Consider the following 18,596-nt stretch of genomic DNA (forward strand, 5'->3'; position numbering starts at 1 on the left):
TTACAGCCGATACTATGAGATTGATATTACCAAGGATACTGGTATTACAAAGGATAACATGATTAATACACTGGATGTGGACTTTCATTACCAATAATTTCAGACAATGGACCCCTAATCAGATTAAAGTTGTTTAAGGATTATTTGACAGATAACTGTATCAAGCACCGAGCAGTTACACCGTTACATCCGTCAGCAAACGGGGTGGTAGAACAGATCGTTGAAAAGAATTCGAATAGCGCAGCAGAGTCTAAGAATTGGAAGACGGATGTCCACAAACATATATTTGCATACAGAACGACACTTGATAATACAACAGGAGAACCACCTGCAGAATTTTTGCTCCGTCGTATACTGAGAACCAAGCTCCCGCAAGTAAATCTATAAGAAAATGTTTATGATGATGGAGTGCGTGATAAGGATGAGAATTTCAAATACAATAACAAGCTTTATATCGACGAGAAACGCATTGCAGTGGATTGTGATAGGGCCAGGAGATTCGACCCTCTTGAAGAACGCTGTCAAGGATAAAATGAACACGCCGTATCATACTGAGTCATATAAACTTGTACACAAAAAGGAAACAGCTGTGTCGTAAAATTGGCGGAGGGAGTTTCAGTAAGGCGAAATACTACATTCGTTAAAAATATCAGGAACCGGAAAGTGCATCTGATATTTCAGAGACTTCTAGTGAACAGACTCTTGAGTCTACTTACAATAGTGACTATGTCCCGTCATCTAATACAGTAACTCTGTAACTGAGAATGTCAACCCGTACTAGGAAATTAGCGCAACGTTTTGAGGTCTTTGAAATGTAAAACTTGTTTCTTGTGAATGTGATTGATTGTGAATTCTCTATATCTGAGACTGTAGATTGTAAATGTTTTCTAGCAATATTTTGGACAGTAATTTCCTTTTAGCAATTTATTTATTTTGAGATTGATGCTATCTAATGAGTGTGATTGTGTTGTGTGAAAAAGCTTGTGCGCAAGAGTTTGGTCATGTGTCATTGGCATGGGTAGTGCGTTCAAGTGGAGGTCCTGACTGGAAGTGGTGATGTAAGCTGTTAAACGTGAAATAAAGAATTGGAAAATAGATTAGATCTTCAATATTCAACTATAAATGTTTTATAGCATTCCATACATAGTTTGACTATCTCCTAAGATACATTTCATTTCTTAAAGTAATAAATAAAAGATAAGCATGTCAAAAAATAATAATAACGGAAAGTCCTACATTATGTTATATAAAAGACTGGAAATAATTATAGTATCCCCCAACAGTTTCTTTAAATTGTGTTTTCTTTTTTTTTGACAGAAAAATCTCACATTTGTGCACACTCAAAGATAACTTTTTTTTTTATCAAAAAATAAAAACCAGGTCTTGCTTTTCACTGAATACACATGCATACAAACTTCACTGTACTCTCTCTATAATTCTATTATATCAGGAAGAGAAATTTTCTGTTAATAAATGACAATACATACCAAAAATATAAATGTAAGAAAAAATAAATAATCAAAATAATAAAAAAGAACTAAAAGTTGTTTCAGTATAAGAAATACTGCAGTATTTAAAGCAGTGCGATTATAAAGTTGCATAAATTCTCTTTTATCTTCTTAAATATATAAAAAGATCATTCCTAAGCTTATAATTACAATGCTGACATAAATTATCATCAAGCAGCAATAAACAATGTTATATTTCACTTCTTAGAAAAGATAAGTGCATCTCATTGGAAGTTGGAATAGGCGTCATACTGTTTCATGAATTCCATAACAGCATCATAACAAAACTTGAACTGTTCCTGAAAATGCAAAGGTTGTAGTGAAAAATATACATGTAGAAACACAATGACATTTATTAGTTTAAAAAATGATGTATGTTCAGTATTATACACCGACGAACTTCAAGAAATTGATACAGTACCATATTTGAAATTATGCTCGGTCTCACGCTTCGCATGTGCTGAACAACTTGGTGGATAGCTACATCTTGTTCTATTTTCATTCTTTCCAACACGACTTGCAAAACACAAAACAAACCGCTTTTCTCAGCCCCATTTCTATAAAAAAAAAATCAATAATTTTTTCGTGTAATATTTTCTTTGAAACTACTGAACACTTAGAGCACAGAAAAACATCCACTTATTTATACTTTTAAAACAACCTAAATTTACAAATTCATCAGCAATTCCTCTTAAAAAGATCACGTGAAAATTCAATTTCAACCCCGCTAAGGAAGATATTCAGTAGAATCTGTAAAAGTTTTCTAAGCTGTTTAAGTTTTATGTCGAATATCAAATATTAAAACATAATTTTAATCTAAAAGGTCACAAATCTTACAGGCACTGAACAATGATAGGTCCTGTGTTGTTCTTATTATGATGCATTTCTACATCATTTATTAACTTTAAAATTGGTGAAATGGACGGCGGAATTGTCTCGGAATCTCTCCAGAACTTGCATTTAAATACTGTGATCATCCTTTCTTCCTAATAAATAATAGTTTATATAAGTAAGGTTGTGTAAAAATTGTTTGTTAGTTTTAAATACAAAAGAAAACGATAAAACGAATTAAAAAAAATACAATTAAAATACATATATAATTTAAAAAAAATCTTTCGCAGAAACCGTTTGTAATCAATGGATGATTTTAAGAAAAACAAAACAAGTTTTTAATAAAATAAAGTCTAAATGTAGGCGAAATTGCTTCTTAATATTTAGAAATGTATTCCATACACATCAATTGTAATGATTTTACCCGTTGCTCTGCACTGAGGATAAGGGTAATAACATTGTAATTTTCATCTTCTTGTGTTGAAATTTTCTTGGTTACACTAAAAGGTCCATACTGAATACTATCAGTGCCTTCTAACCAATATTTTCCAATATTCTACAACAAAGGTATCCTTATTTTCTATGAAGTAATAATAAAAGAATGATGATAAAATTGACAACTAAATAATAATAACATTTTAAACAGGTAACAACGTCTCTTCGTTAGTGTTAATAAGTTTCTAATTTCTTGTTTTGAAAAACTTAAATAAATATTCAATTAACTGTCAAATTTTAAAACAAAATCGAGAAAAATAAAAAATCTTATATTCACTTTGAAACTTTAAACAACTTAGAGATTTTTTGAAACCTCAGTGTGTAACTTAGTGTGAAAATATCAACGAATCTTGACCACACATGATATGCTTAATGTATGCGACGATTGATTGATTTTATGTTGTTTAACGTCCTCTCGAAAATCTTTCACTCATATAGAGACGCAACCACTTGCCGGTGGATAGCTGCAAATTCTGTCCTATACTCGGCACTCGGGACCATTGAGCAAGGAGGAATCTTTGTTCATGCCAACACCTACTGCGACACGGGCTCTTGGTTTATACAGGCTCATCCGAAGGACCGGTCTCAACGTCCCACAGTGGGATTTGAACCCGCGACGTAAGGATCAACTCCTTACTTCGCGACTCTTAGAGCAGACGCTATAACCACTGCGGCACGCGGGCAACTGTATGCGCAGAAGTTCAAATTAAAGTCAAACAGTGTTCGGGATATTTCTATCGTTGAAAATTAAAACATCAATTTTATAAAAAAAAAAATTGATTTCATTTTTCAAAAAATTGTATTTCTAATACGTTATATATAAAATACATAATTGAAAACCTGTTCCAAATTTGACACATTTTCTTCTACTTCACCGAGGAGAACGATTGTAGAAACACGTTGCTGGTAAACTAGCCTCCAAAAGTCAACAACGGTCTCTCTGAGAGGTATCTGTGTCACTATGAACGAGTGCCTGTTTTTGTAGGCCTGAAATATACATTAAAAATACTGGTAATTTACACACTTACAGGTACATAAAATAAACAAAGATAATTGTTTAAATATAAACATTTCGTGAAGCGTTATTGGTAACTTTCACAAGGTACATTAAGTAAAAAGATACATTGTTTAAAAAGACTAAAAATGATTAACAATGTGAGGAATTCTAATATCTTTTTAAGGGGTCCTCTTTCTGACTTATGTTCATATTGTTTTGTGTTCATATTCGTATTGTTTATAATTGGGGAAAACACACTAAAAATGTTTAGACGTAATAGGACAAAAATACTTGGCTTACTGGCAGGAAAACGGCGTTGATATAGATGGGCTTGTATCTTTCATCCCAAATCTGTGGCATTGATGAATCTACTATAAAAGTTTAACATAACATAGATTGTCTTCTGAAGATATGTTACAATAAACATAGAATGAATAAACCCCAATCAATGAGCAAAGCAATTATCAAAGAATTGTTGGACATATATAAAGGTAATTCTTTTAAAAGTATGTATCACATCTTTAATCCTAAATAGAAATGTTGATCAATATAAAATAGACAAATTAGAACTTTATCTGCAATTTTTTAACACGCAATTTTGTATGGTTTTATTCCAACCATCCATCGATTCAACTATAAAAACTATATTATTATGTATGTATATTTTCAAAATCATTCTCGGATAAATAAAAAAAACTACAGGTTTCAGTACCTGTAAATTCACAGCGAAATTCACAGCGAAATCGTATGTTACTATAAACAATCAGCTTTAGATTGATTGTCAATCAGTTTTACTGCCCATATTAACTAGACATAAGAAGCTGATTATGGTCTATAACTTAAGCAAGACTGTATACATAATAAATAACATTGTATGTCAGTTGGCTATCGCAGACCTTCTCTTTTCATTGTTTATTTATTGTTCAATATACCTCTAGAAAATTATACACTCATACTGAGACGTAACCTCTTGCGGTGAGGGCTGCAAATTTAGGCCTATACTCTGTGTCAGGACAATTGAGCAGTAAGGGATCTTTTTTCTTGTCAACACCTACTGCGAAACGGGATCTTTTTATATTGTATCATCTGAAGATCTATCTGCATGTTCCTCTATAAGATTAGAAACCGAAACGAAAGATTAAGCACCTTGCGAATTTAGAGCTTTAACATCTGCAATCCTACATGTATCTTGTTAATTGGTTACTAAATAAAATTCAAATGCCATCCCAATACGAAATGTGTGCATACTCCTATTTTCTTTCAAAAGCTGAATAAACTTGACTTTTCTTCATTGAAGCAGGTCTTTAGTCTTTAAAATTTTGAGTTGTAAATTGTCCAACAGTTATAGAAAAACAAAAATGGAGTCGTCTTACATACATACAATGGCACTAACATGTTCCTACCTACCTAGTTACATGTACATTATACACCAATTTACTGGCTATGAGTACAATAGCAAGTTTATCGTCCCCAAAGAAAGCCAGATGGGACGATAAACTTGCTATTGTCCTAATAGTGAGTAAATGGGTGGTTTATTATACCGATGCTGACTGTACTTTTGTTACGGCATAATCTAATGGCACGATCCGGTTAAAACAATAAGTTTCCGAGATGAAAAGCGAGGGAAACATAATGCTGCCGTTAATAGTTCGATAACTATTTCACCATGAACAGATAGCACAAAAACTATTTCATGGTAGGGAACGTTTGGAAAAAAATAGCATGTTTATTCGTCAAATTTTTTATAGAAAAAATTCTCAGAGGTATAACAAACATGCATATAATTATGTGCTTATGCAGGTGTTGACGTAGAGATAATTGCCAAGCAATCTCTTATCAAAGAAGATCATTCCATGTAAAAAAAAATTAAACTATGCTTATTTAATATAAAAATACTTGGTAAAATATTGTTGTATCTGTTCTTTCTTTTGTTTTCTTGCTTCTTAGCAAAGTCGTAGGCAGCTTGAGGGATTTCAGCACAACCAGTACTCAGGTTCTACAAAATTAGTTAACACATTTTGTTACCCATGTACCTCTATGAAATAAAGGAACTTTCTAAAACAATTCGAGTGCGCTTTACCTCATAATATTGGTCAATATTTCTTTTGCCACTTTTTGGGTCTACTTTCATCAGATTTTGGTAAATCTGAGAAAACTCGGTCGTTGAAGGAACGGACGATGTACACATTAATGCTTCAACAAGGGCATCGTGAAGAAATATATATTGCTCCTTTAACATAAAATAAAGAAGCTTTGTAAATACTACTGCAAGATACAAAAGATTTATCACTATGTGTATACATAACGAGAAAATTAAATGTTTTAAGCTAAATATCAAAACGCGTACCAAAGTCTGCACCATATTGACTCGTTGTCGTCTCAATGTTTCCACACATCTAAACACGTCTATAAAGCCCGATTCTTTGGCCTGCTGAATCAGGAAGTCCAACGCAATAAAACTACCAGTTCTACCAATACCTGCACTAAATTAGCAAAAGAATATCAAAATAGGATTCCTCAAGTGCAAAACAAAGCCGCAAAACACAGAACATTAGAAAAAGGAACAATGAAAAGAAAAAAAAAACCTGCAATGTACAACCATAGGACCTTTGCCCTGAGCAATAGTATTTTTCACTTTTGAGTGAAAATGAACTAGAGATGAGGCGTAGAGAGGAACTCCTTTATCTGGCCATGCCGTAAAGTGAAAATGTCGAATTATTCTCTGTTTATTTTCCTGGTAATTAAAACAGATGTAAATCATCTCAAGATATCATTACTGTAGATACAATAAGGCACTAAGAAATTAAATAGAAATTGAAATACATATTACCTTTTTAAAGCAAAATGTCCGAATTATGAAGTCTGCAAACTCTTCAGTATCTACAACTTCTATGATTAATTCTCCTTTCTTCATAAGGCCTTTCTCAGGCCAGTATTGGATGCATTTTATCTGAAAGAACATTTCCATTTTTAGGGAAAGATCAAGAGCTAAGGAGGCATATAATCTCATGCAGCTGTCTTTATAACTGACGTCAGTGGGGGAGGTCTATCTAAATTGACATGGGAGGCCTCGTGTGATTTTGATTAGACTCCATTTCTTCAAAAATCTAAATAACACTTTTATTTCAGAATGGAATGGAAATATAAGGAATCACTGTCAATTATGTTGGTTATGCAAGGGGCATCTACGATAATTGGAAGCATGAGAAGATTTTATGCAACTGTATCGTTGATGCCCTGTGATACCCACAATCTAGACAGCGATTCCTTAAATCAATTTAAGGAGGCTGGGGGGTCAACAAATTATCCATAAATTAACCACCAGATTTAACGTATTTTTTTTTTTAGATACGGTATTTTAAGCTGTCAACTATCATTTGGCAAAGAAAAAAATCATACATTGTAGTTTTAAAATTTAATCATTTTTGTATACCTTTATATGGAGCTCTTCTTTTAAAGGAGATCAAAATAGTCTGAAAATGGTTGCCACACCCCAGCCTCGTTAAACAAAAATATATTTTTTGGATCACTCTAATGATTGCAATAAAAAGGTCTTTTTTGAAAAAAAGTTTTTAAACAATCGATTTCAGCATATTCTACGCAATTTAGGAATTAAAAATTTGGTGGCAATGTAGTTTCCTAATATACTCCTAGTATATGGAGGTATGACTCGAAAGTGTAATTTTAAATTTATTCAATCTATGAAAATTTTATTGACAATTTTGGGTAACCTATCTGAAAAAGTCTAAATTTATATTATTTTCCCTCAGTTTTGAGTGTCGTTTTAGAGGATTTGAAGACCTGTGGGATAAACAACAATTCCGCGAAACAATATTAGGGGAAAACGTTTGTAAACAGATTGTTCTATTTGTTTTTAAATCTTCATATTACCTTGTCATTCTCCTTTAAATTTATAAGCATCACAATTTTCCCACAATTTTCATTCCATACCAGTGACCAAAAGTCTTCAATAGTATCTACCAAAGGCCCTAGATAGAATAGAGTAGAATACTGTGATATTGAAATTAAAGATCCCAACAGTAGCAACAAATCATTACGCATTGAATTACTCATATAGCTCGTTATTTTATATAAAAAAAATAATTTCTTTAAAAATAATTTGAGTACAGATTCATATTTTATCAATTATTATTACTTTATATATCATTAATGGATTGCATTATATACCTTGTGCAGCAATATATGCCTTTACTTTTCCATATCCCTGCGATCAGATTAATGTTAAAAAATTATTATGCATAAGGTATTAATTAGTTACGACAAATGACTCCTAAGAAGTTTTTTATGAAATAACATACGAGTGATTATTTACACAATTGTTTGATTTTAATTTGAAATAGGTCTGTAATAGCATACATACGTGTATATAGGATGCGTTGATGAAATCTGATTTTTCAGGATCATTTTCTACGTTTAGCTTAACACGTGTTTCATCGTCTATTTATATTATTTAAAAATTAAATTAAAAAAAAAGTTAATCATTCAAACATTTTCATAAAAATTATGAAAAGCAAGATAGTTGCAGCAAAACAATACTAGTACGTACAGAGTATTAATTTTTTTCCTATTACTTAAAAAGATTCTTTATCATTAAAGGAGGAAATACATATCATAAAGATACTAGTAAATCAGAATGAACTCTTACATGGATAGACGTGTTTGTATTTGTTTTTCGACTTATTGCCAGACGCTACAGCAGCCGTGGCCGGAAACTGAAGACCATTATAAAATTTCTGAAGTGAAAAATACTGTTGTTAGGCTTTCTTTACAAAACCAAGTGGCAGTGTGGTTAAATCTTTCTCTCTCTCTCTCATATAAAGTAAAAAAAACAATCATCCTGCACGGTTCAGGTCTATCAATATTTTTTTGAAAAATACTTCAGCAATGGCGGTGGATGCAATTTAAAAAAAAAGTGTGGTGGTCGTCAAATAATTATCTGATACATATGCGACTGTCATCCTGTAACTTTCTGTTGTCTGCATTAAAAATCTGGCGGTCGCTAGAAATTGTGTGGCAGCCACCAGTAATTTGTTTAGCCGCCGCTTAATAATTAAGTTTCTTGTAGTAAAATATTTTTTCTTACCTGGCACCTACAGACTTCCGTGATTTACTATGTGTTAATGATAAAAAAAAGTAATAATAATCTTGTATCTTGATGGAACCTTTTTAAGTTACATTCAAAGCAAAAAGGGTCTCTTTTCTAAACATTCTATTTTCTGTCCGTTTTTCTTGCAATATTGGAAAGAAGACTACTTGTGATAAAAGACTTTTTGATAAGGATAACTCATCAAGCGGAGAATAGTGTTGTTAATATTTTGCACACGCAATCCCTGCTGATAAGAATTTATGAATGCTTTTATTTAATACATGCATAACAGAAATTTAAAGAAGGAATGAACGTTAACAAATACAAAATTGAATGGTTTATCGATAATGAACATTAACCTTAAATTGATTGCTGAAGAAATTGTTCTCTCTCTTTCTGATCTCCACGTGGTCCTTGAACAGGGATAATTTGATGGCAGTTTCCGATGGCTTTGACTCTGGTAAAAACTCATAGTAAACATTCTGATCTGGTGTATTCAAACTATCTTTATTTGTGGCGCTCACGTTTTCATATGTTTGTGATCCGTCGTTTATCTCTACAGAAAAATTCAAATAATTCCATTAATGTTAAATATTGTATTAAATGATACAAAAAATCATTAAAATAGCTACATCTATATAAAATACATACTGTAAAATCACAAATTTTCGTGGGGTCAAATTTTCATGGTTTGAGGAAAAACTCTTGGTTCATGGGGATTTGAATTCGTGGATGAAGAATTGTTGAGTAGTTATTTATGTAACATTTTACATTTCGTGGTGGACATGAATTCGTGGGTCTCCTCATACCTCGAAAACAACGAAAATTAAACCCCACGAAATTTTGTGATTTCACAGTATTTCGAAGGCAATTTTATGTCACCTGCCAAGCAAATTGAGACCAACTTTGAGGGATAGGGATATTTGTGATTGCATTGCAGTTTTACTATCTATGATTTTTTTTATTGTACTTGTAGGTTACTACACGAAGAAGTAGTATAAATCCGGTAGTAAAATAGTAGATGACCATATTTTGAATTTACCTCTTTTATGCCAAAAAGAAGAGGACACATGCATTCCTTTGAAAACTTATAACACAAGTGATTTATTTTCATTAAATGGTATGCAAAGAAATTGAAAAGGAATAAACTTGTACATAAAATGTTACTTTAAATATTTGAATTACAAATGCAATGACTTGCCTGTTGTTAGGTCAGAAATTATAATTTCTTCTTTTTTCCTCAGTGGGTCAACCGCTGCATATTGATTATCTAAGTTGCTAAGCATTTGCTCGTTGTCTTGGGGAGGGGCATTAGCAGTGGTTTTTATTTTTGATTTCCTCCTTTAATAGCGGTACATTCAGAATTAGGTCTATGTTAGCAGTATAACATAAGGGATAAATTGTTAACAGAATAACTTTGGTAACTATTAAAAAGATTTCTTATGATTTAATTATCGTCAATTATTGCAGTCAATAAAATATATTTTCCTTTAAAAAAACCGTTTAAATAGAGCATATTTTAAAAGTTACATCAAGCGGAATAATACTGCTATGACGTAAGTCATGGTGACGTAGGGAATATTATGCGATATAAACCAAATACCTTATCCAATTAAAAGATGTGCTACAACCAGAATAATTTTTTTTTAGAAATGTACCATTTGTACCTAGACAGTGTTGCTTTTACGAACTGGAAAAAAAAACCATGGTGTGCAAGGTAAAAAAACCCCCATATATTTAAATAAATACTACATACATGTATATGTTACAAATGAAATGCAATTTTCATGAAACAATGATAAAAACAACATACCTCAGAAGCATCAGTGCCAAAAAAATAAATACCAATATACCAATGCCACCAAGTATCCCCCCAGTAAAGTCTCCAATAACTGTTTGAAAATGACCGACTTTCTCTGCACAAATCAAAGCGATGTAAACCTCTTATAAGCTAAACATCGATCTTATCATGGTTCCTCTTGTTTTAGCTAAATATTCCCACAACATCTCGAAAAAGTATAATTTCCAAACGGAAATATATTTAGTATTTGATATTGGTAGTTAGGCACAAATATATCCACGCTTCTTTCATTTTCCCCAGTAGAGAGAAATCTTTTTTCTCCTTATGAATTTCAGTAATAATTGTTAATATCATTATTTTGCAGTCAAGATTCTTGTTTCCATTTTTTAGCTAAAAGTTATCATTAGCTTTCTGTTTATGAAAATAATTTGATACAATGTGAATTATATCCTGAAAAATAGAGGAAGCTTCATACCTTTGCAAAAAGGTTGACCACTGGATGAAAATTCAAAACCATCTTGAGCTTTGCATGTCCCCATCTTTGATCCATTGTTAATGAAACCTTCTTTGCACTTAAATTCTTTTACTTGATTGTATTTGTAGATAACTGACGTATCAATTAAAAGATTTTCAACTTCTATAGCCGATTCGTTGCATGTTATATCTGTGAAAAGAAAACAAAGGCACGATTTTCTCCCATGGAATTGGTACCCAAAATTCCTATCATACCTGGGGATACGAAAAGTAAAAGACACAGATCTCTTGACGTTGCGTAATTTTTTGTCATCAGTTTCTTCTGAAACTTACACCTGATATCCCGTTTGGGTCTCTCCTTTAATTTTACCTACCTGGTATTTTTCAACGATTTAGATTTTTTTCAAGCGGTGCTGCGTTTGCATTAAAATCTTAGATGCATTTTTATAGTTTAATTGTATGTACTGCATGTAGTCGAAGGTAACATTGATAAATAATATCACAAGAAAAATATTATCAGCCGATATGGAACGCCATCACTGCCTTATAGCATACAACTATGCATTTATTACGTCAATTTATCATTACGTGATGTGAACATATCTTTACGTTATGTCCATTTTTTATGGGATGATGAAAATATATCTTAACATCATGTCAATGCTGCATTTCATGAAGTAAATACATCCTTTCATTATGTCAGCACTTCATAACTTGAAGTAAAAAATTCATTATGTGAAGTGATAATGTGTTTACATTGTGTTAAAACTTTATTACGTGAAATGAATGTTTCTTTACATCATTTCATTTCTTTAATATGTGAGGTCAAAATTGCATTACGTCAAGTAAATTGTGTTTTATGATTAAACTTATCATATCATGAAGTCAAAAGCCCATTCCTTTTTGAGAGTGTATATTTCTATTATATCAAAGTATTATTACGTGATATGGATTTATCTTTATTTTACGGCGAGGGCATCATGATGTGAGGTGAACACATCTTACCTTTATGTTAGTGCTTTATTACGTGGTGTAAAAAGTGTATAACATAATGTGAACATATCTTTATATTATATCAACACTTTATTACATTATGTCAAAACTCCATACCGTGATGTGGATATATTATAACGTTATGCCAACTCTTTCTTATGTGATTTAAAAATATCTTTATATTGTGTTAACTCTTTATCATGTGGATTCCAAGTTCATTACCTGATGCAAAAATACATTTAAATTATCTCAAAGCTGTATATCTAGTATATAATAAATGTTGACGACCGTGGTTTAATGACTGGTAAGAAGGGGGGGTCGTGATTGATTAGGACAAATTACAGGTACATAATATCAACCCCCCTCTTTTCCCAGACATAACTTTACTATAGAAAATGTAATGTTCATTGAAACTGTACAGCCCCCCCCACTTCTTGTTGAAATATAGTCCACTAAGGGTAATATAATATATCTGGAAAAAAATAGGATTGATTGAAGTTGGACCACTCTCCCCGAAATAGGATTTTCGGGCTTGGACATTTTTTTTCTTGGCTTGTCTATTTTTTTCGGATAAATGATTTTTTTTTACTGGCTGACCTCCTCTTTCAAAAAAATGATGCTACGTCACTGGAGTTAGTAATTTTTTTTAATCATTCCAGGGCCAGAATTCTATTACAAAAATCTACCAGTCGCTCATCTAAATCAATTGAATATGCCTTAGTAAGCATGCATGGACACATATCAGTGGCAGATATGGGAATCTTGAACAAGGAAGGGGGACGGTATATGGTTGGAGACCAAGGGCGGAAAGCGGAGAAGCTTTCAGGCTTTATAGTTTTATAGAAAAAGTTTTCAACTTAATTCAGCTAAACTTAATGTGAAACTTATGCAATGTCCTACAAAGTTTAAGACTTTTATAAAAAAAAAAAAAAAAAAAAAAAAAAAATTCAAAATAAAAAGAAAAAATGATTGCTGCACGCCTCATAATATTTGATTTATATAATTATCAGATTAAAGTAAACACCATTGAATTTCGACGTGACTTTAATTCACAGTCGCAGTGTTAAGGCTTTGCATGTTTCAAGATTGTCAATCATTTGTCGCTTAAAGTTTTCATTTAAAGATGTCATTCCGAAATCGCTGAGAATCTCTTCTACGACAGTTTTCTCTCCCGCCATTTTAGTGCTTGCGGAACGCGGAAAATACGTTATGCTCATATAAAGGCCGAGGATACCCGCGTTCGCATAACGTAATAGTGAATCGACATAATGTAGAAGAGTGCGCACAGTATGGCATGAGCTTTTCACATCAGTTAATAAAAACTAAGATTGTCATGAAAAGTAAACATAACGAAATGCAAGTTGACGAAATAAAATTGTAGTATGTGTAAATGTCATAAAGAGTTGATATACTGTAAAGGAAAGTTAACACGATGCAATAGTAGTGTGGGTTAATGTCATAAAGAGTTAACATAATGTAATGGAAGGTTGACACAATGCAATAGTAGTGTGCGTTAATGTCATAAAGAGTTGACATAATGTAATGGAAGGTTGACACAATGCAATAGTAGTGTGGGTTAATGTCATAAAGAGTTGACATAATGTAATGGAAGGTTGGCACAATGCAATAGTAGGGTGGGTTAATGTCATAAAGAGTTGACATAATGTAATGGAAGGTTGACACAATGCAATAGTAGTGTTCTGCTATAAGGCAGTGACGGCGTTCCATAAGCCGAGACTCGTCTCTATTTATTATACATATATATTTGTTATTTTAAACAAAACTTAAAAAGGTGAACCGCACAGGCATAGATTCTGCGAAGCCAACATTATTAAAGGATGCATGTATCACCAATCGTCAAGCAGTGATGAGACGTGAAGGCATGATTTACTTTCAAGTTGTTAACAAGAAAAATATTATATTATTCAATGCATGGTACACGAAGTGTTAATTAAGGGACTGAAATAATTTTAGAATAGAAATACGAGGGTTGTCCCAAAAAGTCGTAGACAGAAGAAATACAGTTTAATTTTCTCTATGCGGAATTAAATTTCTTTGAATTACATGCTTTATTTATTTTTTTCATAATTTTCTTATTAAATGTGATATCATCATGAAATTTGAAATGCATGATTATAAAATGTTACTTTTTGTTATGACAAGAAAAGAAGAAGAAAGAAGAAGAGGAAAAACTCTTAATGAATCTCATGCCATTTAAAAATAACTTCCCTATTAATATCTAGTGTGTAATGTCACTTCTGTACCATTTTAATCCTGTCTCTGATGTATACAAACCTTATTCAAAACTATTTATTATATATCCGTGCGCCGGTTATGCGTTTGACGACGTCATTTTCATCAAAATCAATTCCAACAACACTTTGAAAATCATGACACCAATCGTCTGTTTTCAATGCTATTTATATTAAAATTTTGACTTATTATTTAGATTTTGATTCTGATTTCACTGATTTAAATTTGAGTTCAATGTTTTAAACAGTACTAAAGAAATAAAAGCAAATGTAATAATTATATACGTAAATTATTCCGAATTTTGTCCGTACGCAGAGAGACCTTATTGACCACTTTTTTAATCGTCCTAATAAATCTATAATTTTAAAGAACATAGATCATATTATATCTATGCAAAATTTTGTTAATATTGGTTGCATGTTTAAAAAGTTATAAACATTGTATACGACTTTTTTGGGACAACCCTCGTACATTGTATCAATAATAATTTGCGCTACATGGATTGTCATTAATTTTGGATCATCTTGAATTAGATTTCCTTGCTTTCAGATGTTTGTGTGCATGATGGAAGACAGTTTTACCTTCACAATATGGCTTTTCATTGTCAGGCATAAAAACAAAGACGTTGTTTTGTAAACATTTTCCCCACTTAGAGCCTTTTAGGTTGTACCCTTGTATACATGAAAAGGTTATGGTCACATTAAATGCATAAATTTCTTCTAGAGGATCTAGTAACAGGTTGTTGCTTGATACAGTTGAGCTGTTACATTGTATTTCTAAAAAAAGTTGAAAGATAAAGAGTTAGTAAACGCGATAAAATAGACAAAAGAACTTTATGTATTACACATTTTACCTATACAATTCGGAGATCCATCTGTATATCGGAGCCCGTACTTTTCGCACACAGCTGTTGTTGGTTTTTGTAGAGAGTATCCACTTGCACAAGAAAAGTTTATCCTCTCATGGTAGTTAAACTTTAGCTTTGAAGGAGTCTTTATTATATCCGATAGATTGTCAGCACTGGAACAAGTTATAGCTATAAAGATAAATTAAATATATAACTACTTATAGATAAGGGTTGGGGTTGAGGTTAGTTAGGGCCCCGCTTGGCGGGCGCCCTATAGTGATCAGTCTGTCCGTCCGTCCGTCCGTCCGTCCGTCCGGCTGTCCGTCCGTCCGTCCGAGATCTCTTGTCCGGAGCATATCTTCTCTCTCCTTGGCCCAATCTGGCTCATACTTCACCCACAGAGTGCCTTTGGGTAACCGGTGTGCAGTGACCTTGAACCAGGTTTCTATTTCAAAGGTCAAGGTCATAGCAGAATTATATGAAAAATTCTTGTCCGGAGCATATCTTCTCTCTCCTTGGCCCAATCTGGCTCATACTTCACCCACAGAGTGCCTTTGGGTAACCGGTGTGCAGTGACCTTGAACCAGGTTTCTAGGTCAAAGGTCAAGGTCATAGCAGAATTATATGAAAAATCCTTGTCCGGAGCATATCTTCTCTCTCCTTGGCTTAATCTGGCTCATACTTTACAGAGTGCCTTTGGGACCTTGGACCATGTTTCTAGGTCAAAGTTTAAGGTCATAGCAAATTTATTTGAAAAATTCTTGTCCGGAGCATATCTTCTCTCTCCTTGGCCCAATCTGGCTCATACTTCACCCACAGAGTGCCTGTGGGTAAACGGTGTGCAGTGACCTTGAACCAGATTTCTAGGCCAAAGGTCAAGGTCATAGCAGAATTATATGAAAAATCCTTGTCCGGAGCATATATTCTCTCTCCTTGCCTTAATCTGGCTCATACTTCACCCACAGAGTGCCTTTGGGTAACCGGTGTGCAGTGACTTTGAACCAGGTTTCTAGGTTAAAGGTCAAGGTCATAGCAGAATTATATGAAAAATCCTTGTCCGGAGCATATCTTCTCTCTCCATGGCCCAAACTGCCTCATACTTCACCCAGAGAGTGTCTTTTGGTAACTGGCATGCAGTGATTTTGAACCAGATTTCTAGGTCAAAGGTCAAGGTCATAGCAGAATTATATAAAAAATCCTTGTCCGGAGCATATTTCTCTCATGTTAGCCCAGTCTGGCTATTACTTCACTCAAAGAGATCCACTGGTCAATGGATATGCAGTGACCTTGGTCGAAGTTTCTAGGTCATGGTCAGAATTACCCTCTCTGTTTAAAATCTTTGGTGCATAATTCTTTCCCTTTAATTCCAGTAAATTTATATAACTGGGGATACAAGATAACTTCGATATTTAATGGTAAATTTGCAATATCCGTGAGGTTGTACTAAATGACCTTTTACTGTATTACACAAATGTTCCTCTTCAAAATGATCCCTTTTAAACTACCTTACATTTTCCTGTTCATTGTTGAAAGCGGGGCCCTTTGAGATGGCCACCATCTCAATGATGTCTAGTTTGTTTTGTTTTGAACATATTTTATTGACAACATGACAAAGGGATGAGGTAAGTTAATACACATGTACTTATCAAAAGGAACAATATCATACAAAATATATTTTTCAGACAATTAAAAACAATTTTTAAATCTTTTAGTACTAAAAGGGAGAAAAAAGATGTGTATAATGAGATCCCTTTCTTTCTAAATTAAAACAAGAGGCCCATGGGCCACACCGCTCACCCGAGCATTGTGGCTAGGAAAAAGTAGTAATTGGTCTACTATTGAAAAATTTGAATCCAAAAGTTTGGCCCCGCCCTACGCCGGGGGTCATGATTTGAACAAATTTGAATCTACACTACCTGGGGATGCTTCCATATAAATATGAGAAATTATGACTTTGCTGTTCTTGAGAAGAAGATTTTTAAAGAATTTTCCTATATATTTCTATATAAAACTTTGGTCGGCCATTGTAGCCCCGCCCTACCCCCAGGGGTCATGATTTGAACAAACTTGAATCTAACTAATAAATATGAGCAATTCTGGCTTTGCTGTTCTTAAGAAGAAGATTTTTAAAGAATGTTCCTATATATTTCTATATAAAACTTTGGTCGGCCATTGTGGCCCCGCCCTACCTACGGGGGTCACAATTTGAACAAACTTGAATCTAACTAATAAATATGAGCAATTCTGGCTTTGCTGTTCTTATGAAGAAGATTTTTAAAGAATTTTCCTATATATTTCTATATAAAACTTTGGTCGGCCATTGTGGCCCCACCCTACCCTCGGGGGTCATGATTTGAACAAACTTGAATCTACACTACCTGGGGATGCTTCCATTTAAATATGAGCAATTATGGCTTTGCTGTTCTTGAGAAGAAGATTTTTAAAGAATTTTCCTATATATTTCTATGTAAAACTTTGGTCGGCCATTGTGGCCCCGCCCTACCCCCGGGGGTCATGATTTTAACAAATTTGAATCTACACTACCTGGGGATGCTTCCTTATCAATATGAGCAATTATGGCTCTGCTGTTCTTGAAAAGAAGATTTTTAAAGAATTTTCCTCTATATTTCTATATAAAACTTTGGTCGGCCATTGTGGCCCCGCCCTACCCCCGGGGGACATGATTTGAACAAACTTGAATCTACACTACCTGAGGATGTTTCCCCATAAGTTTCAACTTTCCTGGCACAGTGGTTCTGGAGAAGAAGATTTTTAAAACATACCACCAAATTTTCACTTATTCTCAATTATCTCCCCTTGAATAAGGGCATGGCCCTTTCTTTGAACAAACTTGAATCCCCTTCACCCAAGGATGCTTTGTGGTAAGTTTGGTTGAAATTGGCCCAGCGATTCTTGAGAAGAAGTCGAAAATGTGAAAAGTTTACGGACAGACAGACGGATAGACAGACGGACGGACAGACAGACGGACAGACGGACGCCGGACAAAATGTGATCAGAAAAGCTCACTTGAGCCTTCGGCTCAGGTGAGCTAAAAATGCTGATTGTTAGTTTTCCTGCCTTATAATGTGCAACGCTTTTTTGTTACCTTCGCATGATGGATGCATGTATACAGAACGATTATTATTAATGAAGATCCCCTCTGGTCCACAAACTGCTTGTGTATATCCCCGGATTATAAATCCTTCGGGACATGTAAAATGTATTGTTGTGTTGAATTCATATGAGGAATAATCAGGAGAGATGGACAAATTTCTTTTTGCTACATCCGG

At 33.5% G+C, this 18,596-nt stretch overlaps 1 protein-coding gene across 1 annotated transcript; it reads right to left on the minus strand.

Moving 5' to 3' along the window:
- Positions 1-345: 345 nt before the first annotated feature.
- Positions 346-18,587, minus strand: LOC134264624 (receptor-type tyrosine-protein phosphatase kappa-like). The gene is made up of 22 exons (XM_062746903.1): positions 18,413-18,587; positions 15,313-15,495; positions 15,041-15,235; positions 11,215-11,403; positions 10,752-10,854; positions 10,140-10,279; positions 9,298-9,494; positions 8,498-8,585; positions 8,213-8,289; positions 8,020-8,056; positions 7,723-7,820; positions 6,662-6,781; positions 6,417-6,565; positions 6,179-6,314; positions 5,912-6,061; positions 5,728-5,827; positions 4,132-4,202; positions 3,675-3,821; positions 2,764-2,895; positions 2,346-2,494; positions 1,930-2,065; positions 346-1,807 (listed from the first exon to the last, which is right to left on the minus strand). Exons 1-22 carry the CDS (start codon positions 18,429-18,431, stop codon positions 1,733-1,735), a joined length of 2,691 nt encoding a protein of 896 aa, XP_062602887.1. The 5' UTR covers positions 18,432-18,587; the 3' UTR covers positions 346-1,732.
- Positions 18,588-18,596: the final 9 nt, after the last annotated feature.

This window comes from Saccostrea cucullata, unplaced genomic scaffold (genome assembly GCF_032062105.1).
Source record: "Saccostrea cucullata isolate Sc308-1 unplaced genomic scaffold, CSIRO_AGI_Scuc_v1 ctg10895, whole genome shotgun sequence".
Taxonomy (NCBI): domain Eukaryota; kingdom Metazoa; phylum Mollusca; class Bivalvia; order Ostreida; family Ostreidae; genus Saccostrea; species Saccostrea cuccullata.

Excerpts from the sequence above, each read along its gene's own strand:
- LOC134264624 (XM_062746903.1), bottom strand. Across the intron at positions 5,828-5,911 it reads ATATTGACCAATATTATGAG|AACCTGAGTACTGGTTGTGC; the intron begins GTAAAGCGCACT and ends CTAATTTTGTAG. Across the intron at positions 2,495-2,763 it reads TCCTCAGTGCAGAGCAACGG|GAAGAAAGGATGATCACAGT; the intron begins GTAAAATCATTA and ends ATTATTTATTAG.